General features: G+C 52.1%; 1 protein-coding gene across 8 annotated transcripts in view; it reads right to left on the reverse strand.

Annotated features, from left to right (window-relative positions):
• Positions 1 to 846: 846 nt before the first annotated feature.
• Ptpru (protein tyrosine phosphatase receptor type U) overlaps positions 847 to 21,613 on the reverse strand; it is a 71,222-nt gene continuing 50,455 nt past the window's right edge. For 2 of the 8 annotated variants that reach the window (XM_021161600.1, XM_021161598.1), the window contains 15 exons: positions 20,767 to 20,957; positions 20,163 to 20,238; positions 19,706 to 19,782; positions 13,183 to 13,219; positions 12,495 to 12,592; positions 12,289 to 12,405; positions 11,456 to 11,610; positions 8,931 to 9,066; positions 8,354 to 8,503; positions 6,349 to 6,522; positions 4,903 to 5,043; positions 3,844 to 3,969; positions 3,569 to 3,726; positions 2,166 to 2,301; positions 847 to 1,971 (listed from right to left, as the gene is read on the reverse strand). In XM_021161600.1, the coding sequence (XP_021017259.1) occupies positions 1,909 to 1,971; positions 2,166 to 2,301; positions 3,569 to 3,726; positions 3,844 to 3,969; positions 4,903 to 5,043; positions 6,349 to 6,522; positions 8,354 to 8,503; positions 8,931 to 9,066; positions 11,456 to 11,610; positions 12,289 to 12,405; positions 12,495 to 12,592; positions 13,183 to 13,219; positions 19,706 to 19,782; positions 20,163 to 20,238; positions 20,767 to 20,957 (1,835 nt within the window). In that variant the 3' untranslated portion in view covers positions 847 to 1,908. Of the gene's footprint in view, positions 1,972 to 2,165; positions 2,302 to 3,568; positions 3,727 to 3,843; positions 3,970 to 4,902; positions 5,044 to 6,348; positions 6,523 to 8,353; positions 8,504 to 8,930; positions 9,067 to 11,455; positions 11,611 to 12,288; positions 12,406 to 12,494; positions 12,632 to 13,182; positions 13,220 to 18,157; positions 18,176 to 19,705; positions 19,783 to 20,162; positions 20,239 to 20,766; positions 20,958 to 21,613 lie in introns of all 8 variants that reach the window. The other 6 variants (XM_029476578.1, XM_029476575.1, XM_029476579.1 and 3 more) reach the window with 6 other exon arrangements.

The following is a 21,613-nucleotide window of genomic DNA, read 5'->3' on the forward strand; positions in this document are numbered from 1 at the left end:
GCCAGAGTTATAGATATGTGTGGCCATGCCCAACTTTTATGTAGGTGTTAAGGTCTTTAACTTGGGTCCTCATGCTTGCCTAGCAAGCCACTCTTACCCATTAAGGGATTTCCTCAGTCCCTGTTCTCTGCCTCTTGACTGGAATGCAATGTGAAGAGATGCTTGAGGCCCTGCCCTCCCCACCCCTCCTCCTCCCCCTTCCATCCGAGCCTTCCCCACTGCAATGACTAATCCCAGTTGTCAACCTGATGCACCTGGAAAAACAGAACTTCAACTGAAGACTCCCCTCCATCACTACACTGGCCTGTGCTCCTGTCTTCAAGGAACTGGTTTTACTTAATGGTTGATGGGAGAGGGTCCAGCCCACTGTGGGCAGAACCATTCCTAGGCTGGTGGACCTGAGCTATGGAAGAAAGATGCTGAACATGAGTCTGGAAGTGAGCCAATTAACAGTGCTCCTCCTTGGCTTCTGCCTCCGAGTCCTGCTCTGAGTTCCTGCCTTGGCTTCACTCATGATAGACTGCAACCTGTAAGGTGAAATAAACGCTTTTCTGTCCACATGGCTGTTGATCGTGGTGTTTATCATCGCAACAGAAGCCAAACGAGAACACTCACTATAGTGGACTGTACCCTTGAGCTGTATCCCAGAATAACCCTGTCCTCCCTTAAGGTACTCATGTTAAGTACTGTGTTGCAGGAACAACTTCTGCGGGAGGACTCTTGAGTGATGCCCTGGTCCATATATCTACTGTTTGGTGAATAAAAAAGCCAAAACAAGCCTAGGAGCTAGGCCTCTGACCCACACTGGCCCGGGCAGGCATCCATCACACACACAGAGCCACAGGGTGGCATTCAGAGAGCACATTTATTTACAAAGCGCTTTACAAACATTACCTTACACCTCCCCACAGCCCCCTGTGAGGTAGGTCAGTAGTCATATCTACAGTTTACAGATGGGGAAATTGAGGCACGAAATGGGGGTGTGGCCTACCCCATTATTAAGAGAACTTCCCACCCTCCCATCAAAAAAATAACAAAATAACAACAACAACAAAAAAAAAGCACTGGTCCTCCATCCCAAAGCACCCCTTCTTCCTCTGTACTCTAGGAGCTGACACCAGCCCTGTTCTAGCCTGCCCCGATCCAGTGGCAGCTTCACCAAGAGCCACAGGGACCTCAACCCCAGGGGCTGTGATTCAGCCTTGTGGATTGTCACAGGCCCAAGCTGAGCAGGACTGAGCCATGGAGACCCAAAGGCCAGGGAAGAGGGAGCTGAAGTATATCATTCTGCATATACTGGGCCAGGCAGGGATGGAGCCCAGGAGGGAGGCACGGGTCCTGTTGCAGGAAAAGCTCAGAAGCAGGAGGAAAGCGAGCAAAGCACCCCAGGTCTGTAGGGGCAGTGGGATGGAGAACGGAGCTGCAGAATGCACAGCGGGTCCCACCAGCGAGACAGGGAGGAGTTCCAGCTTCAGGACTCTCGGGGACTCAGCCAGCTGAGACTCAGCCCCTGCCAAGTCCCAGTGAGCCTCCACCACGTGCAGAAAGGACCACACTGGGTGCAAACCTTGGGTGCTCTCTGCAGACACTCATTTCTGGCCAAGGACTGTGATGAAGCAGAGGGGCCTGGCCTGGGCTTTCCAGCACTAGCTATTTTGGTCCCAGGCGAGCTTCTCTGCACAGGTCTGCAGGGCCCTCTGGAGGTGGGGCTGATACAGTCTTGCAAAGCTTCTCCTTGGCCTGCAGCCTTCCCGTGAGGGTCACCAAGATGATGCAGCATCTGTCCGTTCCAGTGTTGTCCCTGTGGAATTATGGCTGAGCAAAGTTGGGGCCACAGGCCCTCCTCATCAGTCTGGGATGATGGGCCATGCCCTGGGTGTTCACTGGGTGCCCCAGGTCAGGCGCCTGCTATCTCAACTCCAGAGCCTCCAGGTACTCCAGGGCCACGTCATAGCAGAAATGGTACTGATCCTGAGGAAAGAGAGCACCTTGAGCTGGGGCTCCCCTCCAGAAAAAGGGGAATAAGAAAGGCATCCTAACAACCCAGGACTAGAAGGGAGGCCCAAAGTTGGGGACCAGACAAGAGTATATAGGTTCTGAGAAACCCAATGGGGGGTTGTTTGGGGGGATCTGAAGTGGCCGTGCCTGGGGACATGGCTCCTCACCATGGTCTCCACCATATTGGGCTTGTAGTTCCGAAGCGTTTTGGCAGCAAAGAAAACATCCACCAGGCTGTGACAGCGGATCATCTCCAAGACCGTGGCACAGGCACAGAAGGTGCCACTGCGGCCACCCCCGTTGCTAAAGGAAACACAGAAGTGGTTTGGGGTGGGGGGGGAGGTGGGGAGTGGAGCTAGGCAATCTAAGGGCAGGGGCAAGGTCGGAGAGCCCAAAGGCAGGGGTAACACTGAAGAGCCACGTAGGCATGGCTAGGGAGATGAGAGATGAGAAGCGGAACCCAGGAGCTAGACCTAGGAGCAGAAGGTTAAAGACAGTTCAGGGTTGAGACTGGCATCCAGAACTGTGTATCGTGTCCAAGATATCCTCAAGAAGCACTGGCCTGTAGATGCCTAGAGGAAAGAGCCAACCACGCTTCAAGTGACAGAGAAGGGTAGATCAGAGGCAAACAAGACCCAGAGCAAGATGAGAAGTGGGAACACCAGCCAGAGCCAACAGTGCAGACACACAAGCCAAACACAAGCGTTAGGCACAGCCCGTAGCGGCCAGGCATCCCAGCTTCCTCCTCCCACTTCCCTCTGCTCCTGTGACCCAACAGGAGCCTCCTGGGGAATGGGAGACTAACTAGCCTCCTGCTGTACGAGTCTCTCACTAACCAGGCTGGTGCTGGGAGGCTCACAAAGCACAAGATTCATGAGAAAGAGGCGAGTGTACCCAGGCGTGAGTGACGGCCTGCATTTCTGAGTGGAGGTGCACATAAGCAAATGAATGAGTGGGATACACACTAGAGAGAGAAAGAACATTGAGTGTGTACATGCATACATGAAGACTAGAATGTCGCTGGCATAAGGGGTGTGCTACATGGGGCCAACAGGAGGGCTAAGTGAGTGAGAGTGCTTGCTGCTAAGACTGACGGCCTGAGTTCAATCCCTAGGACCTACATGATGGAAGCAAAGAGCTGACTCCTGCAGTTCCTGTTATCCTGTGAGCTACACACACACACACACACACACACACACATTAAAGAAGTGTAATTTTTAAAAGTTTTTAAAGTATGCTATACAGAGACAGCAAGATGCCTCAGTGGAATAAAGACACTTGCCACACAAACCTGGTGACCTGGGTTTGAGTCCTAGAGCCCGGGTAAAGGTAGAAACAGAAAACAACTCTATGAAGTTGTCCTCTGACATCTAGACATGGGCTGTCCCGTGTGCATGCCTATTCTTCACACACGCACACATACAAATGAAGAGTAAGTGTAAGCATGCTGTAATGTCATAGGGTGAGGGGTTCTGACAGCCCCTGGAGCCTGGACTCCTTTCTGTTAGCCCTGAGAGCCCCATCAGTCTCCTGTCCTTCACCCACCCAGCCCCTCCCAGGGAGCACTCACAGACAATGCACCACGGTGCGCCCATCCCCACTCTCCGCCTGCCACTTGTCCACCTCAGCCAACAGGTGCAGGAAGGCCTTCCTGGAGTCAGGCGTGTCCCGATAAGCAGACCAACGCAGAAACTGGAAGTGCCGTACCAGCAGGTGACCCTCCTGCAGCTGGGGATGCAGCAGCCAGGTAGAAAATCATGAGCACGAAGGTCACAGGAGCCCTCGATGACCTTGAAAGGTCAGTAAAGGCAGCCCTGGCCGCCCACCCTTGGCCGAGACACTCACCCGAGAAGAGTTCTGCACCCGGAACACTCGGGACACCAAATCCTCGTTTGCTGTGCCAGACACAAACTCCACCTCCATGAGCCCATACTGCTGTCGGCCTGGCTCTGGCCAGTACTGCAGGCAGGGCTGGGACACAGAGAGGAAGCTGGGTGGAACAGAGCCAGTCCCCACTCCAGTGCCAGCTCTGGGGGTTCCAGATCGGCTCAGTGCCTGGCTCTGGACTCCCCTGCAGCAGACCTATCTCTCCACCACACACACACATCAGAACCCAAGGACAGCTGCTCAGAGCACTGGCACATTCAGACTGGTCACAACAAACTCATCACAGACAACGTCGTGATCCCCACGACTATGTGGCTGGAAACCTCCTCTAACATGCTAGCTGCATCCCACATACATGTGTGCGTGGACTCCTGCATTATGGCTACTGTCCTCCAGGAAGAGACAGGCATGCACTCCACCTATCCCAAAGCAACAATGCCTCCTCCTTGCTGTCTCTGAGCCTGGCTTCAGCTCAGAGATAAGATGATCCTGACACTCAAACATGTCTTCATTCCCCACTCAGCTTCTATAGACAGCACCAGAGATGGGAGAGGAGCAGAGGAGGCCCCTCTGGTACACACATACGCACATATGTGCTTCGGCATAAAGAGGTAACATGGCCTGCTCTAAGTCAAAGAGAAAACAAGAGCCTTGAATTTGTTTTACCTCAAAAGTCCCAGGGTAGATAGTTTGGGGGAACCACTGCAGAAGCAGAAATTCTGAGTGGGTTGGGGAACACAGCATTGCCCCCTCCCACTATGTGACCCTGGAGAAAGCACCTCTTCTCGGTTGGTCTTAATTCCTTTTCTCCCCTGCAGTCTCTATCCAGAAGCCACTGTCAACTATAAATGGGATCAAGCGTGCACAACAGTCCCAGGTGCTCAGTTAAAAGGGAGCTGAGTTAGTTCCACATGAAACCCTTGTTTATAGATTAGGAAAGCCAGGCTCTGGGAGGAAGTGTAACAGCAAAGCTGATGACTTTGGGGACAGCATCAGTGGAGGCCCCCCGAGCCTCACCCAGGCGGAGTTGGACTGGTTAAGTTGGTTCAGCATGACGATGGAGGTGCACCCGTAGTCGTAGACCAGCCGCCAAAAGTCGGGTGTGGTACTCTGCAGCGGGTGCAGGGTCACGATGAAGGCAGCACTCCGTGTGTAGCTCTGCAGAGGAAACGGCACTCAGAAGGACCCTTTGACGGCTCCAAGCAGTGCCTCCCAGAAGCCAGTACTCGCACATGGGTGACCAGAGACTTTTCTACAGACTGGGCCACCCCAAATGGACCCCAGCCAACCCCTTCCCTCAGACAACGCATTGGTGTCTAAAAATCAGTCCTCTGGAATGCCAGGCCCACTACACATGGCTGGAACCAAGTATCTAAGGCTTCAGAAACCCAGGGGAGACCAACCAGCAGCCCATTCCCACCCATGACCTTTCCTAGCTGGACACTGGAGTCACTTCTCCAGCCCCCAGGACATAGAGAGCACACTGAGGTGAAAGGTCATGGATAGAAAAGATGTCATGAAACCCTAAGCTTCCGTGACAAACTATGATGCCCCCTAGGATCCTTCAGCAGGCCCAGACATCCAGCTAAGCAATCCAGTGGGCACAGTACATGCACACAGATGGCACTGGGCTGAGGAATGGTGACTGTGAGCCTCTCACATGTGTCACTTCAGACACAGAGCTTCAGCTCACACCAAGAAGCTCATAGGCAACGACAGGTGTCCCTCTCACCATGTGCCTTGTGCCTTGTGCTGTCCTGCAGAAGGGCTCTGGACCAGGAACTAGGCCACAAAAACCCTACCTCCTTCAGACCAACTTGGGGACAGGGCTCTCTCCTCCCTAGGTGGAGTTCTTCCAGTTGCGTTGAGCCTGACCTGGCTCTCTTCTCAAAGGGTGTCACCCCAAGGTCCCAAGCCCCAGCACCTATGTCCTGCTCTGCTTGCAATGCCTGGTCAAGGAGGTGAAGACCCTTGGGCTAGGGACAGGTCTGCTCACCAGTTCCTGGGCCCCCAGGTCACAATTAGATAAGGACTGGGGATCCAATCACCACTGTAGGCCAGATACAGCCCTATCTCCTCAAAACAGGCTCCTCCGGTTCTAAATATCAGGTGTCAAGTCCTGACCTCAAATCCTCAGGGATCCCCAGCCAAAGCCTTCATCTCATGCCAGGCTCTGCTGGGACCGGTCCTGGAGACAACCCTGCCTGAACCCCACCATCCAGACCCTCGCTAAAGCTGACTGAAATAGCAGAAATGGAATGGAACACTGGGTGTCCAGAGTATAAGACTGAGAGGGCTAAGGTCTCTCATGGGCCCGTCCCACTGAATGAGCATCTCGGTTGGGGGGGAGAGGGGGAGGGAGGCGGGGATGTCCCTCCACCAGAGGCCTTGGCTATGCTCCATCGACTCCAGGGCCCTCCCAGGAGGGGGAGTTCCAGAGCGACTGCAGTATCGGATTCTCACGTCAGTCAGTGCTGCATTGATGTAGTTATTGGGGTCCCCATCACTGGAGATGAGGAAGGGCAGGCAGCGGTCTGGCGGCAGCACATCCATGCTACGGTTCTTGTCTCGATTCCGGGGCAGTAGGGCGATGCTACACTCCTCCACATCCAGCGGCGGTGTGACCGAGTTCAGCGTCTGCAGAGAGAGAGATGAGACTGAGCAGGCCCAATCAGGGCCTCCTCAAAGGACCTTAGGTTAGATAATTAACTCTGGGCTATGGATGGAGACACTGAGGCCCAGGGAGAAAGAAGTTAGGGAATCAAGCTGCCACAAAGGGCCTAGATTGAGCTTTGGGACTAACGCCTGTCTTCCTGAGCCAGTGCGGACTTGGATAAGTGAGTTACTTTTCTCACTTGTAAAATGGGAATATGGTGTGCCTTTTTCACAGGGCTTCCTAGAAAGGCAAATGAGATCATGGCAGGCACTAAGAGCCTGGTGCACCAGGGCTCGGCCTAGTGAGGGTCAGCATTGGATGGTCAGCGTTCTCAAAGATGCAAGCCTGAGTCCCACCTCTTCCCAAGAAGGCCTAGGTACAGCTCTGTCTAGACAGAATGCAACCCTGAGCTCCTGACATAGGCTCAGCCAGGGCTATGACATCTATCTCTACACCAAACCTTCAGTTTTAGGATACGAAAGAGTTAATTTCTCTCTTATTCTTGGGGATCCCTCCCAGGACCCCAAGTCTGTCATGATCCCCAAAGCTGATACCCGCTTCAGGAATCGCCAGCCAGCCACATTTCCCAGGTAACCCTATGCTGGCTCCAAACTGTGCCAGTCAGCAGGTGCCATATGGCAGAGGGAACCTAGAAACTCGGAGTGGAGGGAACCCCTGTGTCTCTGGTACCCAGAGATCAACAGATTCCTTTGGAGAACAGCCTGCAGCATGATGAGCCTAGCCCCACCCCAAACAGACCACCAGAATCCGGGTCTATCATGGACTCCTCCTCTAACCCCAGTGCCTGGCTTAAGAATAGATGTGTGGGCCAAGCGGTGGTGGCACACACCTTTAGTCCCAGCAGTCAGGAGGTAGAGACAGAGAGGCAGGATGATTCCTGTGAGTTCAAGGCCAGCCTGGTCTACAGAGTGAGTTACAGGACACCTAACTAGCTGTGTGGGATCTGGGCTCGTGTTTTGCTGGGACCATTCAGGGCAGCAAGAGTAACAGCATCCTGGTGCAGCTGCGGGCCAGGTGCAGGTTCAAGTGTGAAGCCAGAACCAAGGCAGAAGCCAGGCATCATCGTACCAGCCTATAATCCCAGCACTAGGCTGGGGCAGGATTACCTTGAGACTGCATTCTTAGAAAAGGGAGGCACAAATTGGATTGATGGCTCGGTTGCTCAAGCATTTGCCTTGCAAGCATGAGGATCAGAGTTCAACCCCCAGAACCCACATTTAAGAAATAAAAATAAAAAGCTGGTGCCTCTGCTTGGCTGCACAAATTTGTCATCTCACTAATGGGAGAGGAAGAAAGGCAGACCCTCAGGCCCCCAGGACTCACACTCTCACACACCTACACACACATACTTACACACCTTCACACACATACTCACACACCTACACACACATACTTACACACCTACACATACATACTCACACATCTACACACACACTCACACACCTACACACACACTCACACACCTACACACACACACACTCACACACCCCAAACTCCACTCCTATATACACACACCCAACCCTATATATGCTCACACAGCTCACTCATATACATATATATGTATATATGTGTGTGTATATGTGTATATAAAGTCACATACCTCTTACATACATATTCACTCCACTCATATATATATATATATATATATATATATATATATATATATATACATATATATACATACACACAACCATGCCTCTGTATACACATACCCAACTTTACACATATACCCTCACACCTACACACACACTCACACACCCCACATCTGTACACACATACTCATCCCCCTACCTGGAACTCTTCCCGAAGCTGGGAGGAATTGCTCTGAGGGTCAATGCGGATCATCTCCCTGTAGGTGGCCTTGAACTCGTTGACAGGGATGGTGGTCTCCCCACACAGGCAGGCCTCCAAGATTGCATCGTGGATGAAGATATATTGTTCCTGGAACAGGAGACAGGAATATAAGGGGACTGGAAGCTCTGCAGAAGATGAAGGACAAAGAAGACCAGGCTGAGTTCAACCATCACCTCAGCTCATCTCTACTGCACCCAGGAACGTTCCCAGCAGATCATCTGAGTGGCAAGGGACAGTGCAAGGTCCCAGGTCTAGCGAGGACCCAAACCCTGGTACATGTGACTCTAGACCCCCTTTACCTCCCCTTGCTGTAGGACACTGAAATGAAGTTTAGAGAGACCTAAGAGCCACCGCCATCTGCCACCTCCACTCACCACCACCCAACCCCTATCACATCTGAGATGGTCAGGGAAGGAGGGGCCTAGGATGCCCTGAAGATATGTTACTTCAGCTCTGGGCTCCATGACAGAGACCTAAATGGAGGGAAGAGGTCGGGAACAGGACAGGTCCGAACCTCTGTCTGGATCATGTTGACCCGTCGGGAACAGAGGGTCTTCACGCAGTTGTAAATGTCCACGACCCCCTCACACTCAGCCATGTCCAGCATCACATCCAGGACGATGTAGCAGCCTGTGCGGCCAGTGCCTGCACTGAGGGGAAGGGAAGGCCAGGGCCACATCAGAGCCTTGGGGCAGGGGCTCAAGACCAGGGAGAAGAAAAGAAGCAGGGACCAGGGTGTCTGCCATAGCTATAAAACTCAGGAGTTAGGGACACTCTGACAAGGAGGGGCTGTGGAGCAAAGGAGACANAAAAGAAGCAGGGACCAGGGTGTCTGCCATAGCTATAAAACTCAGGAGTTAGGGACACTCTGACAAGGAGGGGCTGTGGAGCAAAGGAGACACGGGGGGGGGGGGAGCAGAGAACAAGGCATGGGGAAGGAAAAGGCAGGAAAGGATGGGAGGACATAGAAGTGACTTCCTCAGGGGAGCAACAGGAACTCAGGGAGTGGGATGAGAGTGATGCTCAGAGCTCAGTGTAGGAGCACACTCTCCCCTGGATAGCCCAGACTCCTGCATATCCTTCAAAACCCCACAGACTCATGCCCACCCACATCCCCATGGAGCTTCCAACACTCCCAGGCCCTCTTCCAAACCCTCAGAGCAATATGGCTTCCTTCTGTTTAAACACTTGCCACAGAGTCCCTATTGATGTGGGATGTGGCTGTCTCTGTAACTCTCCCAGGAGCACAGCGAGGGCAGGGCTGTGTCGGACCCATCGTTGGTGTGTGTGCTCAGCACAGGGAGCGATGTGGATAGGGTGGAGGGTTGAGAAGGATGCCACCAAGACTCCAGCTTCAATATGGCGCCACTGAAGCATTAAAGCGTTACTGAAGACTACCCAGCTCAATCACACAAGCACCTTACTGAAGACTACCCAGCTCAATCACACAAGCACCATACTGAAGACCACCCAGCTCAATCACACAAGCACCTTACTGAAGACTACCCAGCTCAATCACACAAGCACCTTACTGAAGACTACCCAGCTCAGTCACACAAGCACCATACTGAAGACTACCCAGCTCAATCACACAAGCACCATACTGAAGACTACCCAGCTCAATCACACAAGCACCTTACTGAAGACTACTCAGCTCAATCACACAAGCACCTTTCTGAAGACTACCCAGCTCAATCACACAAGCACCTTACTGAAGACTACCCAGCTCAGTCACACAAGCACTTTGGAAGACCTGGGCGGCATTCACTGGGGCTGAGTGTTCACAAACAGCCATTCTGTCCCCACGCACAGTCCACAGAACCCGCACCTCTGAGCATCCTTAGCTGCCATTCTATTCTAGCACCATCATTTCTGGTGCCTAGCAACAGAAGGTGGACAGATGCACCCTGGAATGTGATGCTGTGTGGATGGACCTCACATTGGGGGACATAATTCACACAAAGTTCAGGGGACAGGGTACATTCCAGAACTGGGCCCTGTGAGTGCGTGTGGTCAATAGCAAGTGTGTGTGTGTGTGTGTGTGTGTGTGTGTGTGTATATACAAACATGTCAGAGGTCAGAGGTCAACATCAAGTGTCATTCCTCAGGAACACATTGTTCCTTCTGAGACGGGGTCTCACCCTGGGTCCTGGGGTTTCCTGATTAGGCTAGGTAGGCTGGCCAGTTAGAGACAGGGATTTTCCTATTTCTGTCTCCCCAGGGACGAGATTACAAGATCATGCCCCACACCCAACTTTTTATATAGGTGCTGGGGATCAAACTCAGCTGCTTGGGCTTGGGAAGCAGACACCAGCCAGCCATCTCCCAAGCCCGTGCTCTATCTCTCAATCTGAGAAGATTAAGCTAGGAGCTCAGTTAATAAGCATTCGTTGTTTATGATATGAATTACACTTTGCATTATAGACTTTCTGTACGATTAGAATTCATCCTTAAAAGATGCTGTCTTGGGGCTGGAGAGATGGCTCAGCAGTTAAGAGCACTGACTGCTCTTCCAGAGGTCCTGAGTTCAAATCCCAGCAACCACATGGTGGCTCACAACCATCTATAATGGGATCCAATGCCCTCTTGTGTTATGCAGGCTTATGTGCAAATAGAGCAGTCACATCATAAATAAATCTTTTTGAAAATTCAGTCTTGATGAGATTTGAACAGGAAAGGAGAGAGAGAGAGAGAGAGAGAGAGAGAGAGAGAGAGAGAGAGAGAAGCCAGGAGGCCACAGGGCAAAAGACAGCCATGTGGCATATGGCCAGTTGGGAGCAGTCCCTGCAGAGGAGCCAGGACAGGCTACAGGAACTGGGGTTGCAGGTTCCAGGATTCCTCAGTTCTGGTAAAGGGGCTCTGTGGGGTACCAACCTCAGAGCCAAAGCTCATGGAATCTTGGGGAAACATTCTCTTCTATCAACTGTCTCCAAGCAGGGTGACCCAAGCCCAGAACTCCTTAGGGACTGTGAACCTACTCCACTCCAGCCCAGCTCCCCACACCTGGGCCCCTCTCCTTGGGATCTCCAGTGTCCCCACCTGCAGTGAATGACAATGGGCCCGGCATCAGGTGGAGTGGAAGCCTTCACACGCCGGATGAAGGCCAGCAGCCCCGTGGCATGGTAGGGGACACCGTGCTCTGGCCATGCTGTGAAGTGGAACTGGCGGACCTCGTGCCGGGCTGAGTAACCTCTCTGTGGAAAGCACAGTGGTGACAGTCAGCTGCCAGCAGCACGCACTGGGACACCAGCTGTAGGCCAGGCTCTGGCAAGGCTGGTAGCAACGTCCATTGTACAGGTAAGGAAATGAAGGGCCAGTGAATCCCCTCTGCCAAGGCTGAACAAGTGCACACACTGAGTCCACCAGATGCTTAAAGCTATGCTGTCCAGCACCCACCTTGCCCCTGGGTTGTCGTGTAAACAGAAGAGAGCACTGGGAACCAAAGTCAGCATGCCTGTACAGTCACTAAGCCATTTTGCTAGCCCTCCTCTGAGGATTTTACAGAGTAACTAAATGGGAACGTGAACCCTGATACAATATGGAAACCTCTGACCCTTATTTTTCTCATCTGCACAATGGATCTAATGGTAAACATGTATCCAAGGCTTCCTAGAACTAAGACAATGTGTGTAAGGGGCCCACAGCACAGTGTCCCACACAGCAAGGAACAATGCAGGGCGGTCATCAGATCTTCATCATATCAGAGGCCCACTGGAGACCAGCAGGAACTGTCACCATCCCATCCCTCAGCCACCACCCCATCCCTCAGCCATACTCCTGGCAAGAAGGGCTTGCTGGCCACTCCGTCCCCTCATGCTTCCCAGACTGGGGCAATATAGGCTCTACATGGAAGAGGTGTAGAGGAGACTTACCCGCTCCAGGGCAAAGGTGCGCACCACATACTCAGCCAGTGTCTCTGTCTTTACCAGCGTGATCTTGATGTCCCCATACATGTCTGAGTCCTCAGGCCAGTAGCGAGAACACTTCACCTGGGGCCCCCAGAGCACAGGGTTCACTGGGCTCTTAGCCAACCATGAGGCCCACCCTGCTCCCAGCCCAACCCCCCAGCCCCGCTTACCCTGCCCACCTCTACCAGCTTGGTGATCATGACGATGCTTGCACACTGTTCCTGCCACACCATGCGCCAGAAATCGTAGATCATCTCAGGCTTTGGCCCTGGGGGCGCAGATGGTGCCTGTCCCTGAGCAAGATCCCCTATGGCCAGCATACCATGATGCCCAGTGACATTAAGCCTTACTGGGAGGCTCCCAGGACCCAACCCCAATGGGGGCTTCTCACTCACCCCCAATATACCCCACCAAGCACAGCTTCATGCCTGCAGGGCAGAGCCTGGTGTGCTGAGTAAGGCTTAGAGAACTGTGTGGACAGTAGACCCTTGGTCCATGGGGCAAACCTCCAAGAGAGGTGGAGAGAGAGGCAGTAGCAGAAAAGAGACGAGACTAGAGGGGACCCGGGGGGCCAGTCAGACCAAGAGGCATGTTCCATAACAGTGAGGATGGGCCCTTCCTTGCACATGCATCACCACAGAGATACACACAGCCAGGCTGCTGGGATGGATTGATCATACTGGGAGGCACAGACAGACAGAGGATAAAGGCTACAGTTGCGTGCAAGAGACCCAGGCAGACAGTGGGAATGGAAAGGCAGACAGATGGGGAGGCAGACAGGAAGCTGAGCAGGTCAGCAAGGCAGGCAGGCGACATTCCAGATCATGAGAGGGTGCCACAGGCTGAGGGGCCAGGTACCTTGAGTGGCTATGAAGTGGTTTGACCTGTGGTAGCCCTGAAACAGGAGAATGGGATGCAGTGAATGTCGGGGGGAGCAGACATCTGTCCATTCAGCCAACCCTCTCACCCCACTTCTTCCAGGAGCGGCATCCTGCAGATACTCCCACCCTCATGCCTCTGAATGAGGGTGTGACCTTGTCCTTCCAGTCCCAAAGCAGAGACAAGTGGAGCTAAGACACCAGGGTCTTGTTATGGAACCCTAGAGAGGATGGCTCTCTGTGAGCCCTCAAAGCAGGAGAGGTATCTGCTAACAACATGACTGTGGTTTGGGGACATATGAAACCCAGGATGATGCTATCTGGCTCCCACAGTCCCAGAAACATAATCCACCGCGAACCCCAGATATGGGAGAACCCGTGGTTGGCAGAATGCCCAGTTTCTGTCAGGGTGTTCGGAATGGATGGCACACTTCCCAAGGACCTCAGCTACCCAGAACTTTTGTGGCTGGCATGGGGGCTTAAAGAGGGTTTCACATTGGGCCATTGGATGAAAATTTTAAATCTGTTTTACTGATAATGAAGAGTATTCCTGAGACCGGGTGATGGCCCCTTGTTTTTCTGAATGCTACTGTCTATCTCCCATGAAAGAGAAGCCAAGAGCTACCTTATCTTCCATCCCCAGAGCCCTCAGACCAAGCATCAGTGGGCTTCCAGAGTCATGTGATGGCCCCATACTGTTCTAAGCATTATGTTCTGTCTTATAGGAAAGAGAAGCCAAGAGCTACCTCAATCTCCATCCCAAAGGTAGCACCAAAGCTAATGACCCCAAAGTCCCTCCCAAGGCTGCATCTTTCTGTGACAAGAGCCAGCCAGGAAGCCAGTGTGCAAAATTTACCAAGTACAACAGAGGCAGGTGTGAGAGAAAACCAAGCTACACCCCTGGCCCTCGACACAGCTCCACGTAAGTCCTCTGGACCCCTGGGCTTCCAGAACCCAAAGGGCCCTGGAGCCCTGCTGCCAGGGTCAGTCCCAGCAGCCCTCAAGCTAACTCCCCTTCCTCCTCTTGGCCTCCATCTTCTCTTGCATGCGGTAGATCGGGACAAGATTTCCCTTCCGGGGATGTGAGGGCACAAACAGTAATGTGGTTAAGTATTGTCACCGGGCCAGGCTTTATGCAGGACAATGAGCAGCTGTTATTTTTAACCACATCTCAAAGGTCACTAAAAGTGGCACACACGCCTTTAATCCCAGCAAAAGCAGGGGTGGGGTGGGGTGGGGAAACAGCTGGGCCTCGAGGAGACCTCCTGAGTGTTGAGTTCTAATGGACCTGGGTCCCTGTTGGCAGGCTCCAACAAGTGACAGCACTTATTAGTCGGTATCAATAATGGAGGAATGGAACTCAATTAAAACTGATTGGCTGGGCTGAGGATGAGGTTCATGGGTAGCATGCATGCCTAGCGTGTGGGAGACCCTGGATTCTATCCCAGCACAAACAAAACAAAACAAAACAAATGCCATTGATCCCAATGATTAGATGTCATAAAATTCGTTTCTGTCCCCACACCAACAGGAGGGAAGTCTGGCATTCTGGGTACACAGGAATCCCTGGGATAATGTCAGAGACCCACTTAGGCTCAGAGGATGTGGGTGGATCTGGAAGTGTGCATTTCTGGCCAGTTTCTTGGCAGTGCCCATACTGCAGAGCCTCAGACAGGGGAGTAGCCAGCAAGGCTCTTTCTAAGCCTCTATTGTCCTCTGGAAGATAACAGCTGGACAGCCTCATGGTTGCCCTGGGAAAAGCCAAAACCCCTCCAAAGTGACAAACTATGAAAACCTAGGAAAAACCTCTCTCTGCCCTCAGGACAGATGTCTATCCAAGACCCAAGCAGCTACCTCCGCAGCAGGTCAGAGGGACCAGCTCACCAGGCCTAGCAAGTAATTGAGCTTGAAACAGGTCACCCTGAACTACTTGGGCCCCTGCTCCCAGCAAACCCAATTTGCCTAAGCTCCACCCCAACACAAGTTCATCATCAGATCCAGAGCCCCGCACCTCCACCCCTCCCCCAGGTCCCTTCCCAGGATCCACCCCTCCCCCAGGGCCCTTCCCAGGAGCCTAGTCTTCTTTTGTTTGAAAGTTACATTTTGGCGAAGTCCGGCTCAGGGTCATCCAACTGACTTTGTCCTCATGCAGGCCTATTTGTTTTCTTTTATTATTTATAATGTATGTGCATGCGTTCATGTGCACCGTGTGCATGCAGGAACTGTGGCGGCCAGAAGAGGGCGTCAGATTCCCTAGAACTGGAACTAGAGATGGTTGTGAGCCGCCTGTGGGTTGAACTCAGAGCCCCTGGGAGAGCGGCCAGTGCTCTAACCACCTTGCCCCTCTCCACTCCCACACAGCCCTAATTGAAGCAAGCATATGAACACACAGTTTCTACATGTTCATTTAAAAAAAATTATTACATTTTTTAATTTACTTTGTGTGTAGGGAGGAGCATGTACGTGGACAAGTGCCACTGCATGTGCGTGGCGGTCAGATGACAGCCCACAGGATTAAGTTCCTCCCCTCTTAAAGTTATCACACAAAGGACACAAATAGAGGTTTTGCTATGCACATATATGTATGTTCATGTGTATGTATGTACACATGTGCAGGTGGGGGGTGTTGCACTTGCAGGGAGGGTACATGTGTGCACATGTTTAAAACCAGGCAATAACTTCAAGTACCATTCTCAGGACAGCTGTCCACCTCCTTGGAGACAGGGTCTCTCTTTGGCATGACACTTGCTATTAGGCTAAGCTGGCTGGTCAGCCCGGAAGAGCCACTTGGCTTTACCTCACCAGTGCTGGGGTTACAAGCATGAACCCCCTACATGGGTTCTGGGAATTGAACTCGGGTCCTCACACGTGCAAGAAAAGCATGTAACAACTCCGTCATCCCCAAACCCCTACAGCAAATACAAGTTTGAAATGAGCATATCTTGAAATAAAAGGAGCAGATGGCCTTGTACAGATCCACTTTAGGGAGTGGCACCCGGGATGCCTGGACTTCATACCCCAAGAAGCATCGCCGGTGTGAGAACCACAGAGCTAAGCCCTTGCTGGAGTCTGCGTGGGTGGTGCTGGGGAAGAGTGGAATGATAATGCCGGTTTGTGACCTTACACCACATTTTACCTTTTTCAGACTAATATTATCATCTGCAAAAGATCCCTTCCACAATTAAACAACGCAGTCTAGGTGCCTGGCACTCTCTGCAGGTGCCGGCGGCGACAGGATTGCTCCCTGGCATTTGAGTCAGCGTTAAGCCCAGTGAGACCTTACAGGTGTTTCTTACAGGTCTGACAGAGGGAACCAAATGGGTGAGAGTCGAAGGCAAGTAAGTGGGTCACCACAGGAACCAGAAATTCTAAAGCCAATAAGGGCCCCTATTCACCACCACCCACAGGGGGAGCTAGGACTCAGCACATCCGCTGTCTTTTGCGAACCTAATAGGCCTTTTACATGTGAGAATTTTACAAACCAGCTGTGTGGCTGTACTCAGAATAAGGGGCACATCTGGGATAATTGGCTGTCCCTGCCAAATGTGACTGGGGGGAACCGTCACTTCTTGTGTTAGTCTCTCCATGTTGTCTGGAAGTCTGATAATGAGCAGAATTCTAGCAATGATTAAAAGAAAAAGAAAAAAGAGAGAAATATCTTTTTAAAAGGAGACAGAATGGAAAATGTACCCACAAAACAGCAAAGAATACCAGCCAGTCATTAAATAGTTTGAAATATAATCCTAGCCCTCGGGGGGCTGAGGCAAAAGATGGCTGTGAGTTCGAGTCTAGTCTCAGCAACATAGTAAGTTCCAAGCCAGCCTAGCTACAAAGTGAGACTCCATCTCAAAAAAGCAAAATTAATGATGATGACTATAAATAAGATGGCTAAATTAATTAGGGTTTTTCCTTTCTTTATATCTTTCTTTCTCTTTTTAATTTATTTTAAGACAAGTTATTACATAGCTGAGGATGACCTTGAATTTCTTTCTTTCTTTCTTTCTTTCTTTCTTTCTCTCTTTCTTTCTTTCTTCCTTCCTTCCTTCCTTCCTTCCTTTCTTCCTTCCTTCCTTTCTTTTTTATATTTTGTTTTGTTTGTTTATTTTTTGAGACAAATCTCTCTACATAGCCCTTGGAACTTGATCTGTAGACCAGGCTGACCTCCTATGCAGAGATCCACCTGCCTCTGCCTCCCAGTGCTGGGATTAAAGGGCTGCACCATCACACCCAGTTTTTACATGATGCTGGGTCTCAAACCCAGGCCTTCATTCACACTTGGCCAGCACTCCACTAACTGAGTTGTCCTCAGTCCTTTTTGATTCCCAAAAAGAGCAGGAGATATTACAACTTTTAAACTGATATTCAAACAAATGTGTTTTGTTTTGTTTGGGGGGGGAGTACATTCAAATCAGGGCTAAGTGGAGGGCAAAATGATTGGGGTTAAGTTTTAAGCAAACTGACCACGAAGGGATTTGAACACTAGGGAGCTGAGCTTAAAGAAGACTGACCCAGGCCTCAGCCTCTCAGCAATGGAGATGAGGCTACAGAGGGCAGCCTCCCCACTACACATACCAAGGGCTCTGCAGAAAGGCAGAGGTAGTGAAACTCACAGAAAGTGGCTAAATAGGGTGACAAAGGTGACAGCAGTGACCAGCACCCCAACATAGCTACTTTTGTGGAGAGAGCTGAAGGTGTAAAGGAATACGTCCCAGTGGGGAGACAAAGTCTTCAGCCGTGGGAGCCCCTGGCAGGCTGCTGGAATGAGTGGTTCGTGTTTGGTGCCAGGAGAAGGGAAGGAGGGAGAGAGAGAAAGAGAGAGACAGCCAGCCGTAGCCTGTGAGAGAGCCCAGGACACAGCCAGTTCACCAGACAGGAGGAGGAGGAAGAGGAGGAAGAAGAGGAGGAGCAGGGGAGGAGGACAAGGAGGAGGTGGTGGAGGAGGGAGACATACTTACTTGTCGGTTTATCCGAATCTTAATGATTCCAGTGAGGGAAACAGAACAAAGCAAAAGAGACAGATGTTAGGCCAGAGGTGAGTGGAGGTGGGCGGGCACAGGAGAGGCCAGAAAGGGTGAGTGAGCTGGCAGGCGAACAGAGACAGGTGGCCAGAGAGAGGGAGGGATGGGCATGTCCCTGCCAGGGCCCCGAGAGAAACCAACCAGGTGGAACCACTATGAGAAAGGTCCACTGTCCCCTATGCCACCCAAGCCTGTGAGGCCAGGCTTGGCTTTTACCCCAGGCAAGGAGCAGGATGGAGGCAGGGAGAAGGCAAAGGGTTCTGGGAAACACAGGTGGCGTGTGCAACTCCAGGAGGAAGATTGAGGAGGGAGAAGAGGGAGAAAAGAGACATCTCCAGAGATCCTGATGACCTCAGCCCTGGGAAACTGTGGCTGCCTCCCTGACCTTTGACTTCCCTGTTCATACCTGAGTATCCTTCCCCTTCCTCTGCAACCACACTGCTTCCTCCACACAGACTCCCAAGCCAGCCCTGGCTTTGCCACTATCTGGCTATGTGACACCTTTCTTCTTGCCTATGTGCTCCCAGCTAATCTGAAATGAATTTCCTTGCATGTTTCTTTCAGTGTTAATCTGTCTCCCCTAGTAGAATCTATGTATCATTTAAATAATAATAATAATAATAATGGTCACGTGTTCTCGTTTCTAGCCCTGGTGCCCAGGTGCTCAGCAGAATGCATTTCCTGCACAATTAAAGGATGCTCTCCCAATTTCCGCTTGCTGCCCAGAATGCAGTCAAGGCCCTAGGCCTTGCCCCCAGTTCCCATCAACACCCTCCATGCTCCCCTGGGAAACCTGCCTTCTCTTAGTCCCTCCCCCTCAGGCCAACCAGATCCAATGTTGGGACAGCCAGCAGCGGAGACTGTGGGGACAGCCAAGCTGGGGCTTTGAGTCTTTTCTCTACCACTCTAACTGTGTGACCAAGAACTGATAGCTTCACCTCTCTGAGCCCCAGCTTCCTCTCCTGAGGGTGATAAGGTTATATGAAATGTAAGATTGCATGTAAAGTGTTTAATCGCTGTGCCTGGCACACAGTATGTGCTCAGTAAACGCACCTTGCTAGATGTGAAGGACCACTGCAATCAAAGTCAAACACTCAAACAATTTCCCGATGGCCCTGGGAGCTGGCCCAAGTCCTTAGCCTGACACCCAAGGCCTTTACGGCTAGCCCTGCATAACCTCTTCAGCTTCACTATGGAAACCAGAAGAATCCCTCCTCCAATCTCTCGGCCCCTTGTGGAGGCAGCTCCTCCCATCCCTCAGCCTCCCTGTCTGCCCCCAGACCTTGTTCTACCTCTGGCAAGCGCAACACTCAGGATGCTTTCCTGAAGGCCAGCACCCATCCTCGGCTCCCCACCTCTGAGTTCCCTGGTACCAAACGCAACTCAGCCATTCGGATCCTCATTTATTCTCTGGTATCTCTGCCCTGCCTAGCCTGGTGGGGACAGGGACAGATAAGCAGAAGGAGCAGGGGTCCAGGCACTCACGTCTATGTAGTTGGCAGAGATGTAGTCAGCATCAGGGTCTGCCAGCATCGGGTGTAGTTTCACATGGTGTCGATCATCTGTGAACAGAGCAGCAGGGCACGCTGTGCCACACAGCCTGGAGGAGATCTCCTGGAGACTAGGGCAAGTGTCAAGTAGGAATGACCAGGTGACCTTTATAAGGGCTCAGAGCTCACCAATGAACTCTGAGCAGCGTGAGGATGGGCCAAGGGTTAGAATCTGAGTATGGAGTTTAGGAAAAGAAGCAGCAATTTACCGTATGACCTTTAGCTGAGGTCTCAACCCCCCAAACTTGTTCCCTCACTTCTAAGACACTATACTGCCATGTACGGTACCATCATCACAACGGCCAGGGCGCCATGTCTCTGAGGACAAGACTACAAACAAGCATGTGCTGGCCATGCTCCCCCTTCCACACGGCCCCTTTCCCGGAACTCACAGGCAGACACTGGCTCCTGTCGGCCGCCCTTGAGCTTGTCTTTCTTCTTGGTGGCGTCCCAGCCCTCAAAGAAACTCTGCCAAACGGAAAGTGGTAGTCAGTGGGAGAGAGAGACCCCCAAGACTCTCGGGACCCCTCCCCATAAGAAGAATGACCATAAGGGCCAGGTGTGTGTGGAGCGAAGGGAAAGATGAGCCAAAGGGAGATCAGAGTTCACAGGTTAGGATACAGAACCCTGAGTTTGAACTGGGAAGAGAGGAAAGATTAAACGATCAAGATTAAGGCTGAGATTAAGTTTAAGTGGAGGTAGTGCTGTCTGTGTCCAGAAGAGGGTGGCTGGAATCCGATCAGATGAAGGTCAGGAGTTAATGTCAGGGGGTCAGGTCAAGGTCAGCATTGATGTGGCTCCAACCAGAGACAGGATAAGACTCGTGATCGGGGTGGAGATGAGACAGAAAAGTGAACAGCCAGACAGTCTGAGCTTGAAGTAGAGGTCAGAGTCAAGGTCAAAGTGTTAGGTTGCCTTGGGGACTGTCGGGGTACGGATGTAGCCAGGGTGGGCCTGAGAGTTTCTTCCACAGTGAAGAGAGTGGGCCAGGCCCACCTCGTATTCCTGCTTGAAGCCGTAGCCCTCGGCTGTCTTCATCTGGTTGATGTGCTGTAGAAGGTCAGCCACGCGGACTGCAGGGTGGAGCTGCCCAGTGTGATACGGAGAACCCTTCCGGCCGCATGGGCGCCTTGGAGAACCCCCCAGGAGGCTGCTGGCCTCAGTGACACCACCACTTCGCTGGTCTCCTGCAAGAAGGGAAAGGGGCTCTCACACAGATGCCTACTCAGGCTAGAGGCCCCTAGAGCCAGGGAGCACAGCCAACATGGAGGGTTGGCTGGGTCATTCCTTAGAGTCAAGCTTAGCAAGACCACCCTGCATGAGCACCTACAAGTATCCCTTTCTGTATCTTAGGTTTCTCATCTCCAAGATAAGCAGGTCAACTGAGGTGACCCATAGGGTCCTCGTGGCTCCATCACCCTGTGATCCCATGACAACGTCACACCACCCTGCCAGGTTTCACTGTTCAACCTGCACAGGCAGCATTCACAGAGCCCTGGACATGCTACCCCCGCCTCCAAGGAACAATCTGGAACATTGGCAACTCTCAGCAATTTACCCCCAAAGATGAGCAATGCAAAATTAGCTTGCACAGCCACCCCTCTACCAGCAACGCCAGGCACCTGAATAGACGGTTTCTCCTGAGCCAACATTTCTATTGTCAGCCAAGGCAGTGGCCCAGACAAGGGGCCTCCACGATCCCCAGACCCTGCCAGGCAGACACACTCCCTCCCTAGCACTTAGAATCTGCATCCCCAAGAACACCCCACCCTGGTTCGGGAGCTCAGGCCTAAGACTGAGGAAAGCAGCCATTGTTTCTCCTACCAGGAGCTTCCCTCGCTGT

The sequence above is a fragment of the Mus caroli genome, chromosome 4, assembly GCF_900094665.2.
Source record: "Mus caroli chromosome 4, CAROLI_EIJ_v1.1, whole genome shotgun sequence".
Classification (NCBI taxonomy): domain Eukaryota; kingdom Metazoa; phylum Chordata; class Mammalia; order Rodentia; family Muridae; genus Mus; species Mus caroli.